Source organism: Perca flavescens, chromosome 20 (genome assembly GCF_004354835.1).
Source record: "Perca flavescens isolate YP-PL-M2 chromosome 20, PFLA_1.0, whole genome shotgun sequence".
Lineage (NCBI taxonomy): Eukaryota > Metazoa > Chordata > Actinopteri > Perciformes > Percidae > Perca > Perca flavescens.
This window is the reverse complement of record NC_041350.1, coordinates 8,548,245-8,570,015: the sequence shown is the minus strand read 5'-3', so window position 1 is coordinate 8,570,015 and position 21,771 is coordinate 8,548,245. Positions and strand designations below refer to the sequence as shown.

The 21,771-nt window shown below is 42.1% G+C and overlaps 2 protein-coding genes across 5 annotated transcripts in view; one reads left to right on the top strand and one right to left on the bottom strand.

Moving 5' to 3' along the window:
- The window catches only part of rock2a (rho-associated, coiled-coil containing protein kinase 2a), a 42,884-nt gene extending 33,707 nt beyond the window's left edge, over positions 1-9,177 (top strand). The window contains exons 21-33 of one of the 4 annotated variants that reach the window (XM_028565237.1): positions 84-187; positions 1,069-1,255; positions 1,569-1,662; positions 1,746-1,840; positions 2,063-2,254; positions 2,465-2,633; positions 3,145-3,215; positions 3,302-3,390; positions 3,527-3,605; positions 4,299-4,557; positions 5,251-5,464; positions 6,710-6,730; positions 8,680-9,177. In XM_028565237.1, the coding sequence (XP_028421038.1) occupies positions 84-187; positions 1,069-1,255; positions 1,569-1,662; positions 1,746-1,840; positions 2,063-2,254; positions 2,465-2,633; positions 3,145-3,215; positions 3,302-3,390; positions 3,527-3,605; positions 4,299-4,557; positions 5,251-5,464; positions 6,710-6,730; positions 8,680-8,683 (1,578 nt within the window). In that variant the 3' untranslated portion in view covers positions 8,684-9,177. The other 3 variants (XM_028565236.1, XM_028565238.1, XM_028565235.1) reach the window with 3 other exon arrangements.
- A 1,722-nt stretch (positions 9,178-10,899) lies between these two features.
- Positions 10,900-21,714, bottom strand: slc66a3 (solute carrier family 66 member 3). Its single transcript, XM_028565239.1, has 7 exons — positions 21,243-21,714; positions 18,190-18,272; positions 16,339-16,408; positions 16,173-16,230; positions 15,337-15,457; positions 12,739-12,780; positions 10,900-11,364 (listed from the first exon to the last, which is right to left on the bottom strand). Exons 1-7 carry the CDS (start codon positions 21,386-21,388, stop codon positions 11,264-11,266), a joined length of 621 nt encoding a protein of 206 aa, XP_028421040.1. The 5' UTR covers positions 21,389-21,714; the 3' UTR covers positions 10,900-11,263.
- Positions 21,715-21,771: the final 57 nt, after the last annotated feature.

Here is a 21,771-nt window from a genome sequence, read left to right as displayed (position 1 = left end):
GCATGGAGGCGTTGAGTTGCATCACAGCGTGTGTTAATGTATTGTGATTGCGAGGTGTATATCAACAGTTTGCTGTGTTCCAGACGCTGTATAAGACCCAGGTTCGTGAACTAAAGGAGGAGTGTGAGGAGAGGAACAAACTCTACAAAGATGTACAGCAGTCTCTGCAGGAGCTACAGGAGGAGAGGTTGGTTTGTCTGTTTGAAAATGTATTTTCTTTTAAATCCACTTTAAACATCAATGACAAAATTCAACAGCTGTTTGTTTTTTTCTCGAAACATGGCCAAAACCAAGACCAAATAAGGAAGTTACAGTACTAGCAAGGAAGTAGCAGTCAGTTAAAGGAACACGCCGACTTATTGGGACTTTAGCTTACTCACCATATCCCCCAGAGTTAGATAAGTCCATACGTACCCTCTCATCTCTGCGTGTCGTAACCCTGTCGGAAGCACTGTTCGCTAGCCTAGCTTAACTGAGCAACTGAGCGAATTCCAGGCGAACTCTCTGCTCCTCACCACGGGGCTTCTCAGGTGCTGCGAGCAAATCACTCCACCCAAGTAGCAGTGCTTCGCCTTCTGAGAATATAGTTCCCAGTATGTATACGGTTAGAAGATGGCTGTGTCTAATGTGACCTTGTTATTTGTACACGCTGTGACTATACAAATCACAACATGTAAATAGGAACATGTTGGCGTTATTTTGTCACTTATTGGGAGCAGTAGGCTAGTTGGAGCCGGTTACCTCCAGGATCTGTGCTAAGCTAGACTAGCGGAGTGTGCGTCAGACAGAGTTACGACACGCACGGAGAGGAGAAGGGTATGTATGGACTTATCTAACTCTGGGGGATACGGTGAATAAGCTAAAGTCCCAATATGTCAGCGTGTTCCTTTAATACACACACACACACACACACACACACACACACACACACACACACACACACACACATATTTAACTGTGTTTTATTAATTTTACCAGTCAGTTAATTTACATCTGTGAATGATACTTGTGTATTTTGTGATCAATAGTTGTTCAGCCTTTCATGTTTTACTTTTAAATATCTTTCAGGGATTCGTTGGCAGCTCAGCTGGAGATCACGCTGACAAAGGCTGACTCGGAGCAGCTGGCGCGCTCCATCGCTGAGGAGCAGTACTCCGACCTGGAGAAGGAGAAGATCATGAAGGAGCTGGAACTGAAGGAAATGATGGCCCGCCATCGCCAGGAGCTGTCCGAGAAGGACATCACCATCAGTTCGGTGAGTTGCATCAACCCCTGTCTCTGTCTTCCCAGTTGTATGATCAGTCTGTATGATCTGAAAAGGGTTTTGTATTGTAGGCAGTTTCAAAAACCCTAAAGCCTGCCTTTATTTATGAAGTCTTGCAATATGATGTACAACAATAAAGTATAAACTCAGTGCATTCTCAAGCTGTAGAAAAGACACCAAGAAAACAGAAGAAGTTCAGGTGGTAGTGGCAGACAGCTTAGACAGACTGCGCTCATAATTACCTATAATATAATATAATATAATATAATATAGTGAATATGACCATATTTCCTGCCCCATGCAGCTGGAGGAAGCCAATAGGACCCTGACCAGTGATGTCGCCAACCTAGCCAATGAGAAGGAGGAGCTGAACAACAAACTGAAGGAGGCAATAGAAGGTAATTAAAGTGTTGTGTAACGTTACATTTTATTTGAAGCTAAATCTTGTCAGGGTTGACATTTATCATCTCTTTGGTTTCAGAATCTGAGAAGTCAAAGGATTGGGAGCAGCAGATCAGCCAGATGAAGCAGGCATTTGAGAAGCAGCTGCAGTCAGAGAGGACGCTGAAAACTCAGGTTTTAAACCTCACTATTAAATAATACCACACAAGTGCTTCATTTTTAGTCAGTTACACACTTGTACAGCAGCTTGAGAGATTTGGTTTTAAAATGGAAAGAGCTAAATGTGAGGGAAGAATCAAAGTATCTGGATCCATCAGATCCTGAGGCTTTCCTACAACTAGACCTCCTCTGAAAACAAGCCAAAGCATGAACTGTGGTGCTCGTGTCCGTCCGCAGGCCGTCAATAAGCTGGCAGAGATCATGAACAGGAAGGAGGTTCGCGGCGTGGGCAGTCGCCGCGGGAACGACACAGACATGCGGCGAAAGGAGAAGGAGAACCGGAAGCTGCAGTTGGAGCTGAGGTCGGAGAAGGAAAAACTCAACAGCAGCATCATCAAATACCAGAGAGAGATCAACGAAATGCAGGCGGTCAGTAGACCACTTTCCTTTTATGACAGTATTCTGACTTCTCGTGTCTCTGATCTCACGGACAACCGTCTGATTTTCTGCAAATGTGGAAGATAATTTCCCAGTCCTGTCAATTCCCATTGTGTAGCAGCAGTTTCTATAGGCTGGACCAGCATGTGTCGCGGTGTCTTTGACTGGACCTTGTTTCCTCTGTTTTCCTTTTATTTGCAGCAACTGTCTGATGAGAGCCAGATGCGTATTGAGCTGCAGATGGCCCTGGACAGTAAGGACAGTGACATCGAGCAGCTGAGGAACCTCCTGCAGACGCTCAGTGTTCAATCGATGGACTCTGCCAGCGTCAGCAGTGGGCCAGAGTTTGATACTGATGATGCATTCGCAGGTGAGAGCTCATAAATGATGGATTTGGGTTTTGAAGGAAATCAAAAAAGAAAGAAGTGGAAAAAAGTATTATTAAAAATACTTTAAAAAAGTATTATTAATCCCATTGGGGGATTGATAAAGGAGCTTGAATCTCATTCTGAAAACATTCTTTATGTTGGTGGCTGAAATGGGTCCGTTAATCCATCTTTTATTTTTACATCACCGATGTTCACCACTTTTAGCTTAAATTTAGTTTGCATGTGCAAATGTTTTGCAGAAAATGTACTGTCAGTCAATAAATAAATTTATAAAAAAAGACCTGGATTAGACCTTGTACCAGAACTGGTGTTCGTATTACGGTTTGTGTCAATATTGCCGTGTGGCATTAGCTACAAGCAGCTTTTTATTTCGGATTCAAATGAAGGTAGTCTGAAAATGTATTTTATGTTAACACATGTTGTAGATTATGTTGACAGATGATCCTTTTGCTTACATACTGTATCCTCTTTTGGTGTCTTTCTCCCACTCAGAAACCAGGCTGGAGGGCTGGCTCTCTCTCCCTGTAAGAAACAACACCAAGAAGTTTGGATGGGAGAAAAAGGTAGAGCAAGCGAAGCTGCTTCAATGATTTTTATAAGTCTCTCCTCGACCTAACATCACCTTCCCATGTGTGTTCTGTTCCTGTAGTATGTTGTAGTGAGCAGCAAGAAGATTCTCTTCTACAACAACGAGCAAGACAAAGAGCAGTCCATTCCCTACATGGTGCTTGATATAGAGTGAGTATACCACCGAATCCACCTCTGCAGAGAATGGCCACCCAGGACTCAGTTTAGTTTGTTACTGTAGGGGCATTTTTTGTTGGTTATTTAGGTGCAGCTGACTTGTTGACACTAACTTATTTTCTTCACACAGCAAACTCTTCCATGTGAGGCCCGTCACTCAAACAGATGTGTACCGTGCTGACGCCAAAGAAATCCCCAGGATATTCCAGGTCTGTCTCAGCATCACTTCAACCGTCTTATTATTGAAATTCTGAATTGTACTGTGATGTCTTGAATTTGTTTAAAGGTCCCATGACATGCTGCTTTTTGAATGCTTTTATATAGACCTTAGTGGTCCCCTAATACTGTATTTCAGCCTTGGTGCAGAATTACAGCCACTAGAGCCAGTCCCACAATGAGCTTTCCTTAGTATGTGCCATTTCTGTGTCTGCAGCTATTCAGGAGGGGGGGCAAGGTGGAGGGGGGGGGTGTGGCCTTGACCAACTGCCACTTTGCTCGTTTGAAAGCCATGATGTCTCTCACTTTCTCATGGATGGGCCAAATTCTCTGGGCGGGCAAAGCAGAGAAAGGGGAGGTAACCTTGCTCCTTATGACCTCATAAGGAGAAGATTCCAGATCGGCCCATCTGAGCTTTCATTTTCTCAAAGGCAGAGCAGGATACCCAGGGCTCGGTTTACACCTATCGCCATTCCTATCCACTGCCTATGGTGCCTATGGTCCCCCGTAGGCAGCCTGGGGGAATGCATATTAATGTTAAAAAAACTCATAAAGTGACATTTTCATGCCATGGGACCTTTTAATAAAGAAATAGAATGAACGATCATGAATGATCATTATATGCTTTTTGTTTGAGCACACATTTGGACAAAAAAAATCCTCACTACCCTCATTCTCTTTTCCAGATTCTTTATGCCAATGAAGGCGAGAGCAAGAAGGAGCCAGAGGACCCGCTGCCCATCGGAGAGAAGTCCAGCTACATCTGCCACAAGGGCCACGAGTTCATCCCCACGCTCTACCATTTCCCCACCAACTGCGAGGCGTGCACCAAGCCACTGTGGAACATGTTCAAGCCGCCGCCCGCCCTGGAGTGCCGGCGCTGTCACATCAAGTGCCACAAGGACCACATGGACAAGAAGGAGGAGATCATCGCTCCATGCAAAGGTAGGATGCTTCACATAGCGACTGGTCTATGAACAAACAAGTTCGTTGATGTAGCTTATGTGCAGCTTTGAGCGTAAATGTATGCTTCTGCGTAAAATCTACACCGTGGCTACGTACGTACATAGGTACGTGGAGACACGGACCCTACGCCGTAGCCTGACGTGCGCCTCTCGAAAAAATTTAACCAGACATTGCGGCGACGCACGTCGCTCGGCCGTGGCTTGGTAGCGTTGCATTTCCCCCGACTCATTTCCTGTTTCTCGTTCTCCAAAAACATCACATCAAGGAGAGGGTTAACTTTTCCTGCCACAGTTTTCCCACCGTGGTCAGAAAGCTCAGGGGAGACACTTTGTTTCTCTCACTATGACTCTAGAGTCGGCCCTCGCGCCGAAGCTAATCGCCGTCACTCTCTCACTTGTTCTACCACACACTCCCAACGCACGCACACACACACACACATGCCGGCCCAGCTATTCTCTTAAAAGAAATCGACACAGACACCAGCGCACAAGTATAAACTTCAGGCCGCTTAACGTAGGCTACGGCGAAAGCTCTGCGTGGAGCCTCCGCGGAACCATAAATGACGCTTTAGGATGTGAACAATATTACTATTGTGAATTACCAAATACCAATGTTGCTAACAAAGACAACTAAAGACTATAACTGAAAGCTGCGCGTCTCTCCCACTACCAGTGAACTACGACGTGTCTTCGGCAAAGAACCTGCTGCTGCTGGCCGTGTCTCAGGAGGAGCAGCAGAAGTGGGTGAACCGACTGGTCAAGAAGATTCCCAAGAAGCCTCCGCCGCCGGAGCAGTTTGCACGCTCCTCGCCTCGCGCTTCCATGAAGGTCCAGCCCAGCCAGTCCATGAGGAGGCCCAGTCGACAGCTCCCCACCAGCAAGAGCAGGTAGCAAAAAAAACGAGCGAGAGAGAGAGAGATCATGTCTGAACATGTTCTGCTTTTTGGAAAAGCTTAAAAGAAAGTCTTGGCACCCATTGGATTTAATGTGTTCCAGTTTGTATGAAATGTTGGGATATGAATAGGCTAGAGTTGGAATGGTATAATGGGTCAAACTATACACATTACGTACTGTATGCAACATTAAGTGATCAGTTTTACACTGGTTGGCTCCTATGGATCAGAGGAAATGCGAAAAAAAAAAAAAAAAAAAAAAAAAAACTATTGCAAAATAATCTTTTGGCCTGACACTGCTCCTGGCTAATTTAGTCAAAAAATGCTGATATCGTTCTCATCTATTGTGCTCCCAGAGTCACCATATCTAACAAAAGCAGCATTGCTATTTCTATTGTCAACCTGTGTGAAAGCTAGTGGTTTTGAACCCCACAGTTTATATTTATGCAGTGGAGCTGTTCCTGTAGAGGAGAATAAAACCTGTCCTTTGTATCTAGAATTCAGAGGTGTTTTTGAAGTGTGAGAAAGTAAGCGGCTGTGGCGCTTTGTTCTCTGTATACATGATGAGCCTGCAGAGAATGAGAGCCCGTTTCCCAATTCTCAGTCTCGTTGTGCGTCTCAGCATATCTTGCATAACACCACAGCCTCTTCAAATGAGAACAGTAGCCAACCCTACACTTGAATAGACTCTATTTCTGGACACCAGTTTGTATGTGCAGTAATTGTTACCTGGCCATCAAAACTAATCTCCCCTTTCAGATTGGAGGACTTTGGTCTTCAGGACTGGCACTGGGCATTGGATGATGTCGATGATGATTGTTCCTCTATTCATTTCTGAGGACCGCATATGGTAACACTGTGTGCAGTGTGTGCTGTGCAGTGCATTGCTTTCAGTGGCATTGGAACACGGAGTTTCCACAGGGCATCAATTAACACAGCTACTGTCCCAATTTGCTGTGATTTTTAGAAAAGGGAAAGAAATCCAGTCTGAAAATTGATAAAACAAATCTCAGTGTATCAAGACCCCGTGTTGCTTATTCTGTTTTCTTGAAAAAAAACTTGAGACCCATAATGTTTTTTGAGCACTAGCCGAACACAGCTACATGAGACGAAAACTTTGATATTTCTGAAGCTGCTGAGGATAAAGCGATGCTGTTCTCTGTTCACGTAATGCTGTTAAAGTCCTTAAACATGTCTCACCCATCGTGACCTTATGTCCTCTGGCCTCGGCCCTCGCAGGTCAAATGGCTTCAAAACGCGGTGAGAAGAATCCCACAGTGAACTCTGGTACAAATGACAACTTCTCCCAGCCTTTCTTCTTCTTCTTCTTCTTCTTCCTTTGCCCAGATGTTTCTCTGTAAACGACTCCGTGTGTGTATTTGTGCTTAACAACCAAAAAGTGTCTTTTTGCACTTGATGTTCAGACACAGCCCTGGTTGTCAGTTGGTGGTGGTAGTGGTGGTGGCGGGCTATGTCCACATACTGTATGTCGGTCCCAGTGCATGGATAGCTTGGATCACCTTACCCCACTGGGTGTTAAAAAATAAATAAATAAATAAAAGGCAGATACATTGTCTTCTGTGTTGAAACAGAAATGTATTCCATTTTTTTTAATTTTTTATAATTTATTTAAGGGCTGCACAATATATCTGTTTTTTTTTTTTTTTGGTTTTTATCCGCGATATCAACTCGCACAATAAACGCAACACAAAAGGCTGCAACATATCATGAAAGACTGAGGTTTTTTTGTGTTAGTTTAAAGGAAATATCCGTAGTAAAGTGCACTTTTAAAGTCATCATTTTTTTAGTGGTGCCTTTTTATATTCAATTTATATTCAATTTAATCTTCTTGTTTTTTCAAGAAAATAATTTTGGAAATTATTTCCTTTTATTTGTTTTAACTTCAACATGCAATTTGTTGTATTTAAGCAGAATACTGAAAGCAGCAGAGCTGAGAACACTTTAATATCTATTTTATTTATCGCAAGTAATAAACATTATCGCATATTTTCCTCATATCGTGCAGCCCTAATTTATTTACAGGCTGAACATTAACAAATGTCTGGTTATATCCCCTTTTTCTCTTAAGTAAAAAAATATCTCCTCTGTTTTAAAATTCTGTTACTTTTATCATCGTTTGCAACAAAATTACTTAAAGGGTAACTACCGTTTTTTTTCAACCTGGACCCAACCCTATGTTCCTGGGTCTAAGTGACTGAGAACAACAATCTTTGACATTGGTCCAGTATTAAGCGAGATCGCTGCAGTCGGCAGCAGTGAAACAAGCAATGTAGCAACTTATGGGGCAATTGTCCAGCTTGTATTTATCTTCACAAAAGTGCTTGTTTTGCCACTGACAGGCTCAGATTAATATTCTAAGTGTCTGACAACATTATGGAAAGGATCCCGTCAGAGATAGACCTTTTAAAACCTCTTTGAGACCTTTCTGTTTAACCAGAAACAGCTCTGAAGTCGCTAGCGCTAAACCCACCAGACTCCATTTAAAAAACAATACTTTTAACGTGTATAGAGCCAACATATTTTCACATGTCCATCGGTAAACTATGTGGTTATTTCAACCAAAACTAGAGTTATGATGGTTGGAAAAGTGGAAAGACGGCCCAAAACAGCTTTTTTCATAGTTTTATTTAGTTTCTGTCGACTTTGAATGAAGTGTATTTCACGTTGCTAAAATGACTGTTTATTTACATGGAGTCTGGTGAGTTTAGCGAACGCAAAACGTTCAAACGTTTAAAAAAAAAGGATCTTATTTTTTAACAGATAGGTCGACCTCCTTATAAATCCTTTCCATACTGTTGTCAGACACTTAGAATATTAATCTGAACCTGTCAGCGGCAAAACGAGCACTTTTGTGAAGGTAAATACAAGCTGGACAATTGCCCCATAAGTTACATTGTAGCTTGTTTCGCCGCTGCCGACTGCAGCGATCTCGCTTAATACTGGACCAATGTCAAAGATTGTCTGTGATCTCGGCTGTGAAAAAAACCAGAAATTCAGAAACTTTTCTCGGTGAAGGTCTGAAGACCGAAACCTTGTGAAATAAGTGAGTACAAGTGATTTGTACAGGATTCTCGATTTAGTATTGTTTATGTTCCATGAGGACATGATCTGTTGTAATCCTCTGATAGTCAAGGTGTTTGCTGAGACTAATCTTGCATCTGTTTATCTCTCTCTCTCTCTTCCCCCAGTTAACCTTGCTTGAGAATGTGGCGCATCGTCATGGTGATGGGGTGTGTGTCCTCCTAAATCAAAGACCACACAAAGCTTCGTTTGCAGATCAGCACACTGAACTCCACATCACTTCTCCACAGCCCATCCTGTGTCGTGCTTCAGCCTGTGAGAGTTACAAAGTCTGTTTTATCCTTTTTTGTTGAACTTCCTTCCCAGGCACTCAAAGCGGCGACGACTACGGAGATCACCTGAACACCTGTGATCTTTTCACCAAGCTGGATGGCTTGTAAGCATATTAGCCGGAGTCTTCGCTTGGGCCCTTGACTAGAGCAAATAAGTGTCTCTGGAGCAGCTCGTTCAGCTCCTACGGAACAGAAGAGAGCTCTTATAAGCTCGCCCAGGGCTGGCATTAAGGGGATACACTTACCTCAACACTTCTCACCAGGACACATTGTCTGATTGAAGGACCCAACAGGAAAACTCTTAATTCCTCCACACCACCTCTGGGGATTCTCGTGGCCAAATAAAGAAAAAAAGGCATCCTTGTGTTTAATGATTGTGAACAATATGAAGGGTTTAATGGGGAACACTACACTCAGAAGATAGTAAAATCTGTAATTTGTTGGCTGTATACAGCTAAGATTGTTGAACTTGATCCCAGATACAGTATCTGTACTTTGGCTTATTCAGACTCTCTAACATATTGATTGTAGCTTCTTGCTTCCTACGATTCCGCTTTCAGGTGCATGTCCACACGGGTCACAGAAACTTGAATAAGGTACTTAAGCAAGCCACCTGTGACTTCTGGGAAAGTCTGCAAGGCGGAGGGGTGTGGGGGAGAATTTGAGCAAATAATTCCTTGAGTGCCTCTTATTCAGATTTCTGACTCCGGCACGCTCTGAATCACCAGTTTGTCGTTGTATGACTACAGTAACGGTTACAAGTGAACATAATCCTGCTCTGAATGGCATTAGATGGGGACCCAGACATGAGATCATCACAATCCCATAATCTTTCAAACCTGCACTGTCAGTTATGAGGGTTAATGTTTACTGAATTCAAGGGGTGCAACCGTTAATGCTTTTCTGATCCGAGCTATGCTCCTTTTGTTGTTTGAATGTACATCTGGGCTTTACCAGAGACGACACGCAGGCATTGTATTACTTCTATCCAAATATACTTGACTGAAGCCCCCTTTCATCACCAACTACTCTTGAGTGGACTTGCATGCGTTTGCCTTTTCAGGCCTCACACTTTAAAGGTCCAGTGTGTAACGTGTTTAGTTTATTATCAAAATCTGTGTTGCCCTTTCACAAAAGTGTCCTATTGCAATCAGACCGGCCGGAGCGGCCTCCAAACACTACCGGCCCACCGGGAAAATTCCCACTCTCCCGATTGCCACTGCGCCTCATGCACGTATTCAAAATCCAAGTTCCAGGAACAGGAGTCTTCTTCTTTGCCAAGAAAAAGGATATTGGAAAAAAAGCTAAAGACCGGCTTTTTGTAGCATGAAGGCTACCGTAGCTGTAATACGTAATTTGAACTGCGTGGTGCGAGCTATACGATCAACGCTAGATGGGAGAAATTCCTACACATTGGACCTTTTTAAGTGCTGTCACCCACAGGCCTTCACCTGTCAGGAATGTCGTTTGTAGTCATTGAGGAGAATTTACCAATAAGAAGCAGGAAAAACAAAGGTATGCAATCATATCCCAAGGGTCAAAAATACTGAGCAGCACTATTCCATTGAACGTTTTCTTTTTTTTTTTTCTTTCTAAAAGGTGTTTGTCCTGATATTTTTGTATTAAAAGTAACCAAACTCTGAGTTTGGGCACATTGTTGTGTATGTGGCTTAAATAGCAGGTGGAGAGTAACTATTTGTGTGCGTGTGCGTGTGAGTGTGTGTACTGAGTACTCTCCTTTAACTAAGAAGCATGTTTTATACATATAAATATACACAGTATATATTTTACATGCCATACAGTGCACATTATATTATTTATACAGCCTTGTCCACTTTGTATTTAAGGGCTCTACATCCAGATTGCATGTTTGCTACCAAACGGCTATATAATAACTTCGTCAACAATAAAGACATGGATGTGCCTTTTGGTTTTGGATTATTTTCTGTCTTAAAAAGAAATATCTTGGAAGCTGTAATTCTGTAAAAGGTGCACAAGAACTATGCTCATTTTCTTGGTGAGTTTTTAATGCATGAGACTGAAATGACCTCAATGTAAGAAGATAGAATGTTTGCTTTATTAAAATAGTTCAGATAAGGACTTATGAACACTTTCAAAATACAGTATTTGTCATTCTGAGTTGTAAGATCTCAGATATTGTTTGTGCTGCCCTATCCAGTAACAATACATTTGGTCTCACACAGTATGAAAAAGCATTGGAATGTTTAAAAAAAAAAAAAAAATGATATGTGGGTTCAATACTATGGTAATACAAAAAAACACATTTTATTTGTCCGTATTACAAAAGCTGCTTACATAACCGTTTTCTTTTTAGTCGTGGCTGTGAACAGAGTTGGATGACATGGGAGTGAACTGCAGGGTTACAGGAGCACCAGTCTCAGGATCCAACTCTTAAAGCTTAGTCCTCTTTCTTGGACCTGCCGCTGTGCCTCTGGTAGTAGAGCACAGTGAGCAGCACCCACATGTTGAGCAAAGTCATGGCGATGAACCGCACCAGAACTGTGACAAAGAGACAAATTTGATTAAAATTCAAGATACCTACAGTATGTATAAGAACTTACTGAGGATTTTTCACTTTGAGGTTTTTTTAACATTAATATTGAGTTCCCCCAGCCTGTCTATGGTCTAGGGCTGCCACCTCTTAGTCGATTAGTCGACTAATCGTCGACTAATCGGTCGTTTTGGTCTCAGTTGACTAAGATTTCTTTAGTCGATTAGTCATTTTTTTATGCTTATTCATGCTTAATTACTCATTTCCAAGAAACTTCTGAGCACATTTATGGTAAACAAAAGATTTAAAGTGGTGCTTTTGCAGGATTAATTGTGGAGAAACTCAGTTTTATAGATGGTTAATTAACTACATTTATATTGTGCTTTTCTAGTCTTAACCACCTCTCAAAGCGCACAGCTCTGTCAATTAAATCAACTAATCGATTAGTCGACAAAATGCTATAAGTGTTAGTCGACTAAGAATTTCTTTAGTCGAGGACAGCCCTACTATGGTACTATGGTTTTTTAACATTAATATGCGTTCCCCCAGCCTGCCTATGGTCCCCCAGTGGCTAGAAATGGCGATAGGTGTAAACCGAGCTCTGGGTATCCTGCTCTGCCTTTGAGAAAATGAAAGCTCAGATGGGACGATCTGGAATCTATCTTGCTCCTTATGAGGTCATAAGGAGCAAGGTTACCTTGTGGCAGTTGGTCAAGGCCACACCCCCACCCTCTCTCCTCCTCAATAGCTACAGACACAGAAATGGCACATCCTAAGGAAAGCTCATTGTGGGACTGGCTCTAGTGGCTGTAATTCTGCACCAAGGCTGAATTTCGGGAAAGAGACTTCAGATACAGTATTAGGGGACCACTAAGGTCTTTATAAAAGCATCCAAATAGCACCATGTCATGGGACCTTTAACATCAAGATGTAGTTTTTGGACATCACAAAGTGATGAGTTGAGGATGTGCAAGTTAAAAAGGGGCTATAGTGAATGTCACTTGGTGTGCCGGGAGCTTACAATAATCAATTTTTTTTTTTTCCTCTTAAGGTTTATTGACTGTTTCATTCTCCAAAAAAATAATAATTGTGAGACACTTCCCTCCTCTGCAGAAAATGTAGCTTTTTTTCAGATGGAAAAAGACAAAAAAAGTAGAGGCCCCAAACTGTTGAAATTACTTATTTGGACCATGCAAACACATTTTAAACTCATCCATGTCTAGGACACTAATTCCTTCCTGTTACGTGTGATATGAGGATAGTTATTTAGAAAACAAATCTTTTTTTAAAGAGTTGCTTCTGAAATGTTTATAGAGTTCACAAAGCATTCCAATCTGGGCTACCACATATCCCAGAGTCATTTGTAATTCACTTGGACTTACCCTGCATGTCTCCAGTTGTCACAGTGGTGGTGTAAATCCGTGCTGAAACAAAGAGGAAGCCGAGTTAATGACATGCTCGTTATCAAAGCCAGCATCTAATATTTAATTAATGAAGCGTGGAATTGCTGATTTGTCAAATTTGGAGCAGAGTAAATAGTATTATGCATATTATTGAACTGAAGCATTAGAGTAACAGTGCTTTAGGGAGAAGAAAAAAAATCTCAGAAATTGATTTAGCATTTCTGAATGTATTAAGAATGCTAAACATGAGGTTTAGAGGACGAGAATTGAAAAGTAGAGAGCAGCCTTTTTGACACATTTACTGTTATCCAGTCTACTCTGGATATTTATAAGACTTTATTACCCTGAACTAATTGATTCTAATGGGACATTTTCCAAAGTTATCACTCAGTTACTAAGCTACTGATTGTTTGGTCCATACATGACTTTGTTATTAGCAATATGGGTTTTTAGTGACCAGCGGACAGTGACAGCACAAGCTTTCCATACCTTTTTTTTTTTTTTTTTTAAAGATTATTTTTTTGGGGCTTTTCCCTTTATTAGAAAGTGGATAGATATGAAAGGGGGAGAGAGATGGGGGAATGACACACAGCAAAGGGCAGCAGGTCGGATCCGAACCCTGTGCTGCTGTAGGACTCAGCCAACATTGGGCAAACACGCTTACTGGGTGAGCCACAAGCTTTCCATACCTACGTGTATATATTAAAGCTATAGTGCGGGCGCCATCTTGGGAAAACAGTCACGACCAGTCGTTACTTGTTACACGGCGTTCGTCGTTCGACTGGTCGTGACTGTTTTCCCAAGATGGAGCCTGCCTATATACGTGAACGGTACTGTCTTTATAATAAACTGTCTGTACACTTACAAAGTTCTCAATGCTTCGGTTTACAAGTAGGGACCCTCATTATGCTACCGTGGAAGTGTGGTGCTATTTTGAGCCTTGTTAGTGATATAGAAATAGCAATTTCTTGTTACTTTACCAGTGCCCCAACGACTAGCACTGTAAGCTAATTAGCGGTTTGCGCTAAAACTGGTCACATTCGATTAGCATAAAAACATCCCAGAAAACGGTCGACTCGGTACACATATTATTAACCCCTTGGTTCATTTTGCGCCAGATTTGTCCTTTAATTCGAGCTTCTGCGCTGGAAAGTCACCGGACGACAAAATCTTCTGAACATAGACATACTGAGAAATCCAGAGAGAGTTGTGTTGAACGGACAGTCTTAATTAGCTTTGTAGCAACTCATTTGGCAATGGCTCGAATGTAACGGACGTTCATTTATATCAAAAAGTATTTACGCACTAAAGCTTTAATTAAAGTGTACATGTGAATGGAGTCTGAGTCCTCAGAGAATCATCACCCTACTCTGCGGTCCCCCTGGTCTAAGTAGCTTTTTAACAAGTTTCAGCTCATTGTTTTGGTTTTACAGCCCGCAACTACTCTTTTGGTTCACTCTCACCGCTTGTATTAGCGTCATTTTCAGCTGTTTTCAGTGTTAAAACTCCCACAGAATTGCTATCTTCCCACCATCAACAGCAGACAAAGTTGCTGGTGAACAAAGTGAAGCAGTTGCTAATTAGAGCCAGATATTTCCCCCTAGGAGCTGGTGGAGAGATATACAGAAATAAAATAAGAGGACATTAGATTAAAAAAAAATGAAGTTATTCTTGTTCTGACAGGTTAGTATTGGGAAAGGTGAAGGTGCAACACACAAAGGACTACAGTCATATCCAGTATGTGATACCAAAGCCGGTGTACGGAAAGCCTTTCCACTCCCTATCCAGCCCCATTGTACCGGATTTGGTTGCAGTTCCACCAGAGTTCCACTGGGGGTGATCGCGGTCCAGTGCTAAATGGATGGGACCCTATGGAGCTAGACGGCTAAATGTGTATCTTTCGTCTGAGCGTCGTTGAGAAACCTCAGATTTGATTGTAGATTTTGCAAGTTCAACATGGGTTATAGGTCGAAAGTTGAATGAATGAGTACTTACGTCCTTTTGATTTCTTACAGGTTGAGTCGTTGTAGCCCATAACACGCTAGCATTCTGCTAATGAATGCTGATTGGTCAGTGAAGGACTGATTACGATCGGAGATCTAGCTTGATGGCATCCAAAGCAGAGCCAGAATGTCAGAGTGAATATTTCGGCGTGGTCTTTAAAACATTAGCAAACTTCTTTCTAGCATCTGTATTGACAGGGAGAGCCTAACCTGTCAGCTGTGTCGGCGATGCCTCGAGAGAACGAAGGAAGGGACTCCGAGCTTGCCGTAAAGCAGTATCTCTGGCCGTATATGTGTATGATGTCATTGACATTTTAAAAGGCTTTTTAGAACAGAAAAGCGACTTTAAAAAAAATCTAACACCCAGCAGTGTGTATTTTCTTTGCCTCCCCTTTCGAATGCAACATTCAAATTACTAGACAAAAAATTATATCATGAGAAAAGTGGGTTTTGAGGGGTATAGCTCCATAGAGTCCCATTCATTCTGCACTGGCCTGTGAGCGCCCCCTATATGGATTTCTGGTGGAACTGCAACCAGTTGAGAAGCCGGAAGTAACGAGGGAGTGATACTCACCCATACATGTGTAGGTAGCCATAGCCCAGGAGAGGGCGCTAACCTGTCCAGCATCCTTAGACCTCCACAGGCATTGCAGTTGGGCTAATTTACTGGCTGCACTGATGAATGTGCACAGGCTCTGAGAAGAGAGTGGACAGTCAGACTGAATACAGACGAACACCATGACCAGTGGAACTACTATTCAGCTTAAAAGTTATAAAGCTATAGTGCGTAGTTTCCTTTCTCCCCCACGAGGAATTCTAAGTAATGACAATTCTGTCGGGGCATCCACATGATCCAAGCCTTCCCGCGATCGCGCTTCAGCCCCCACCCCTCCTCCACGCAGCTGCTATGTAGTCAAGGAGGACACGGAGGATTAAAAAAAACATGGACTCTTCAGAAGAGGTCATTATCTTCACTCAAGTTTCTGAGCGGGAAAGTCGCCGGACGACACCAGTTTCTAAACACAGCCATGCTGAGAAATCCAGAGAGAGTTGTGTGGAGCTGAGAGTCTTAATTAGCTTTGTAGCAACTCATTTGGCAATGGCTTGAATGTAACGGACGTTCATTATTATGAAAAAGTTACGCACTAAAACTTTAACCTTTTGGTGGAAAGCAGTTGCAGGATCACCGCTCTCATCTATTTAAATGCAACTTCAGACACATTCATCTCATTAACCAACAAGACCATTTGGCATCCATAAGGTCTGGGTGCCTCCGTGAGATACAGTACACCGGGTGCAATGAGGTCTGATCAAATCTCTAGCTCATTACTCCTGACTGATGACATGCCTTCCGTTTGCTCACTTTGTAACATACTGTGACTTATGATTGATGTGAAACGGATTTCTTACCATAGCCAAATCTATGATCCACTTCTCCACAGTGAGGAGCCTCCAACCGCCAACAAACCTGAACACATTACGTTAAGGCAATAACATGTGACGGGTATCAACAAAAGGCCAATGGGTCATTGGTTTTCTTCAACATTGAATGAACACTTTCTATTGGAAAGGATACAGCAAGGTGTAGATGAGGATGTGCCGCAGGCTGCCGTCGTAGTGAAGGATCAGGAGCAGAAGAATGGCATCTGAGGACACGGGGCAGGTTATACTTTGATCAGTGGGCTGCATGTTTCACAGGGCTGGGATTTCATTCCACGGGACACTCAATGGTAAATGTACTGCATTTATATACAGGGTTTCTGCGATATCTTAAAGTCTAAATTTTCCAAATCAAAATTTGAGGCATTAAAAAGTCTTAAATTCGCTGAAGTATTGTGTTCTAGGTCTTAAATCATTTTAAAGTGGTCTTAAAAAGGTGCTGTAGGTAGGATTGGGAAGATCCAGGACGTCCCTCCCCCCTCTCCGCTAAAGACCAAAACGGTCTCCTAAGCCCCTCCCCCCACAAGGGAGAATGAATGTGTGTGCATGAGCAGTGACTGACATGCAGTTAGACACCCCCCCTGGCCCTGATTGGTGCATCTGAACAGGGAGTTGTGGATTTTTGCAAATCACACTACAGGCTGTAGGTGGTGCCAGAGGAGCCAGATTTTCTTTTTTTATGACCTGCTTCATGAAGTTCTACTGGAACATAGGGTCAGTTTCAGCAAATATGACAGAAAGTTAGTTTTATAAGGCTTATCTACTGCACCTTTAATTTTCCTACGTCCATGCAACGCTACCTCTAATGCTCTTTTTTTTTTAAATTGATTCCGTAGTGTTGTAGTTCTTTCTTCGCTAGTCAAAATATAATTTCACTGTTTTACAAATGAGACCAACATGCAACTTATATTTCAGCTTTCGTGTTAATGGCGCAAGTCTTCGGCTATGGGGAAGTGCAAGTTTAGTAATACTTGGCATGAAAAAAAGTTGATGTTGTGATATAGGTCTTACATTTCATTCATTCAAAAGGTCTTAAAAAGTCCAAAAATTTGACTTGGTGAAACCTGCAGAAACTCTGGCACTTTTCTAGTTTTAGCAACCCCTCAAAGCGCTTTACAACACTAGCAAACATTCACCGTACACATTGTACATACGCTGGTGGCAGAGGCTACCATGCAAAGTGCCACCTGCTCATTAGGAGAAATAAACATTTGGGAGCAACTTGGGGTTCCGTATCTTACCAAGGACACTCGAACATATAGACCGCAGGGATTGAACCACCAATCTTCTGCTTAGTGGACGACCGCTCTACCTCTTGCCCGCTGACGTTTTTACCGTCTCATTAACTCACCCAGAAACTAACATCTCTGGTTTACAAACTTGCTTCTAAAGACACATAAGATATCGGACTCCTCTATTGTTAAGATGCCAGTAACAGGCTCCGACAGGTGCTGCTCTAGAGGCTTGACTACAGTAGTAGTGGTACAGAGTGATCTGTTGTGGTGGTTGCCGCAGGTTACAAATGGATTAATAAAATGTCATAGGTGACTTAATGCCACCCCTCTCCATTGAGACCCATGTCAAGTCATTTGTTCCTACACTGCATGTGATTACTGTCAAACCAGAACATGACATTGATTATTTCCCACATCAACCATGAGGATGACCTTTTGATTTTCTGTCAAACCTGTGTAATATTAAACCATACACATACAACTGTCAAGTTGATGGTCTGCTTTGCTATAACAAGGTAAGTTACTGTAGCTGAGCTCTTACTTTAATTATTTTTCTAGACAGGGATTGTGGAGGGGGGGGGGGGGGGTGGGGGTGGGGAGGTATGAGGCATTGGAAAATACACTAATTGAGGAGTTTAAATTCAAAAAGAGACATACAACAGAATACCTGAAAAGAATACACATTTGCCTATAAAATTATAACTACACAACATTTTAATACATTACCCCTCATTCAACTTCAGACAACTCACCTTGAGCAATAAGGATTGGATATTCCAGGTATGTTGGAGGTGGGTAGTCATAGTACATCTGGTATGTTACAAAAACAATATACCTGTAAAGCAGATGGTGTCAGGTTATTGCATTGTATTATAATGTTAAGGACTGATTTAGATGAAACATTGAAGCGATGTTCAAAAGCAAACAAGGCAGAGACCGGGGTGAGTGGCAAAGAAAAAACAGATCAGGCAACGGCCGATGTAGCGGGATGGGATTCAACAAACTCAGCCTCCAATTATTTATGAATGAAATAATTTCTGAGTGTCTACGGCTGGAGACCCTGCTTACCAAGCTTACATGCAGTTGGGCGCACGTGTTTACAGGCTGCTGGTGTGCACAGGTTTCTACGTGCAGGCACGGTGATGGCTGAGAAACCGATGCGAGCAGCTGACGTTGCCGTAATGACAAACAATCAAAACAAAATTCAATTTAAAGCTGCACGAAGCATTTCCATAGCTTGTGGTGTCAAATGGCTGGTAGCTCTTTGACAATACCCCCAAACTCCTGCAAGGCAGTGTCAGTGAACTGCACACAGTATGCTGACGTTCACCCACCAGGCCAATATGGGATGTTTTATACAATAAATAGCTGACTGCAGTTGAGGAGACAGATTAGAATGTTACACTTACAAAGGCCATAATGTCATTTTATCCAAGGTCTATCTGATTTGCCAGATCATCAGATGTACAACTTATAGTGGCTTGTAGTTTACATGAAGAGCTAATTCATTTTCACATGCAGCTTTGATCATGTTTGAGCAGTGTTTGTTCCCCAACAGGCGGCAAAGGGAGTTTTTAAAATCAGAAATCTCAGAAACTGGCAAAGGGATCCCACAATCAGTGGCCACAGATTTAACCAAGACATTTTATACCACGGAGCAATAAAATATGACTTATTGTGTAGTATATAGCCACCACGTTCCACTTCCGGGATTGCTCTCGTTCAGCCGGAAATTCCGCCGGATGACGCTTTTTTTGGATGTCCGTTTTCGGGTGTCCCGTTACCTTCCGCTTTCTTTGTGTTGGAATTTTAAACTCTGGTCGATTTATGAAGACCATGGTTAACTGCTCCTCAGATCTCTGCAGGGTAAATCCAGACAGCTAGCTAGACTACCTGTCCAATCTGAGTTTTCTGTTGCACGACTAAAACAACCTTTGAACCTACACATGTTGCACCAAAACAAGTTCCTTCCTGAGTCTATTTTGCAGAGGCATCGTGGCTCCGCTCTGCGCTTAGCACCGCCCATGACAATTGTGATTGGTTTAAAGAAATGCCAATAAACGAGACCACGTTTTTCTCCCATCCCAGATTGCTGTGTGGACTCGCCAGACCCTCCTTCGCAGCGCTGTGGAGGAAGGTCTGGCAAAGCGAGACTAGTTATTGTGTAATGGCTACGTGCTGTGAATAGATATTTTCCCCACCAGCAACACCAGAGATGCATTACCATTAGGGATGGCAGTGTAAATCTATGCCAATGTAATATATGTATTTATAAAAATTACTTGTATTTTTGCATAAACATCATGCCTAGTGCAGCTTTAAGGGTACGCTATTTCACTGTTAGCATGCACAGTGACAGCAGGCTATTGCTCACCAGCACAGTAGAGGCATTTAGGACACGGATACTGCCAGGCACCAGGGAGAGACAGGACACTGACAAATTATACAGCCTCACAGACACAAACTAAATAGGATTCTAGTGACATTTTTATAAAACCTACTAAATGTAAAATAGCAGCCATACTGGCTGTAAATTTGAAGGCAGATTTATTCCTAGGGTTTTGTTTGTGTCAATACTTCCTGTTCCAGACACAAACTAGCCTGCAGCGTTGATTTAACCTCAGACATTACACCGTTTCACACAAACAGGACAAACAAACAGACCTAACTGGGGCCACATTTCCTTGTCTCCAGCTCTGTAAACAACACACAATCGTTTAGGGTTAAGCCTTCACAGTGGGATTATTTGTTAGGAGAGATAGCTTCAGTTGTGTGCCTCTGGACTCAGTCAGGGATCCCTGGAGACAAATCTACAGGCCAAAGTCTGTACAGGTCCTATTTATAGTTGCTGCTCGAAAAAGAAGGATTTCACAGTAGTTTCTTGTAATAGTCCCGCCTTGCATTATTTTCACAGTAAAAGTCTAAATACGGTATTATATTGTCAAATATCACAGTTAAAGCCTGTGAAGTGGTAATAATGTAATTTATTGTGAAATATTACAGTTATATCTTGTGAAATCCTGGAAATATTTTACAGTGTACGCTTCAGCCAGAAAAGAAACTGGCTTTACATCCTCGTGCTCGCACCAATAATAAGCTCTCAGTATTAAGGCTGTTCTCGTTCTTTCATTTCCCTCTACGAAGGCAAATAGTGGGGTAGTAAAGATGGTGGAGCAATAAAGGTTTTTTAACGTTTAATTTAAATTAAAGTTGGTTAAGATGTTTAGCTGAATTCACCATTATTAATTAGGGATTCAGCAGTAGTTTATCACATTTAAGGGGGGGGGGGCTATGTTCCCACAGCCCTATGTTCCCACATTTCTAAGATTTTTTAGGCCCTATGTTCCCACAGCCCTATATTCCCACATTGCTAGGACATTTCAAAATTAGGTATTGTGTTCCTACATTTCCCTAGAATTTAAGCCATATCCTCCCACAAGATTTTTTAGGGTTAGGGTTATAAAATCTGATACAAATTTATGAAAAAGTAAATGTGGGAACATAGGGCCTCATTTTGAAAAAAAATCTTAGAAATTTGGGAACATAGGCCCGCTCCCGTTTAAGGATGTGTCCGTCTTTACCTATAACCAAGGCCATGATACATTACAAACATTTTGAATGGAGTTTGGAGGTGGGGTTGTACCCGGTGAGAAACAGGAAGACAACATCACATCAACACCAGCTTTGAATAATAGTAAGTAATGCACTGCGTGCCATGACCTTAGTATGTCACAATGAATTGCCCTTTCACCATAAGTTGCACATTTTAAAGATCAATAACAGTATTTAGCAAAAACTCACATACCCGATCAACTCGAGGAGAAGACTGTTGAGGCTGACTCCAGCCGTTGATTTGGCTCGCATCAGTACAAAAATCTGCGGGAACTTCAGCACCATGCACACAAACAGTGTGCTGAAATTGGCGGCATGCAACAACATATCGGACGGCATTGTCTGGAGATGGAAAGAACGCACTGCGAGCTTTAGATTGGCAGATCTCACAGGATTCTGCTAAAAGTTGCAAACAGATGCTGCTGATGCGCTCTCACCAGAGTCAAGGTACTGAAGGTAGATGCATTTAGAAAGCTTTTTCCGTTGTTTATTTTCCAAATAAAATAAAGTAAATCGTATTTTGAAATCGTGGCCAAATATTTGTTTGTCGTAAAGGTTCAAACGATAAAAAATAACCCGGGACTTTGAATCTATTGCAAGTCTAAAAGAGCTAATTTTCCTAAACTGTTTCTCAGAAAGATGGATAGAATTTTATTTTGAAGGCAAAGTTATTATTCTGTGAAGTTTCCTGGTAGCGGTATGTTCTCTTAATACATCCATGT

Bases quoted from the DNA above. Each gene is read 5' to 3' on its own strand.
- slc66a3 (XM_028565239.1), bottom strand. From the start codon at position 21,388: ATGCCGTCCGATATGTTGTTGCATGCCGCCAATTTCAGCACACTGTTT. The intron at 18,273-21,242 runs GTATGTGAGTTT...TCTGCTTTACAG, and splicing joins CTTCTCCTCGAGTTGATCGG to GTATATTGTTTTTGTAACAT. The intron at 11,365-12,738 runs GTAAGTCCAAGT...TCTTTGTCACAG, and splicing joins GACAACTGGAGACATGCAGG to TTCTGGTGCGGTTCATCGCC.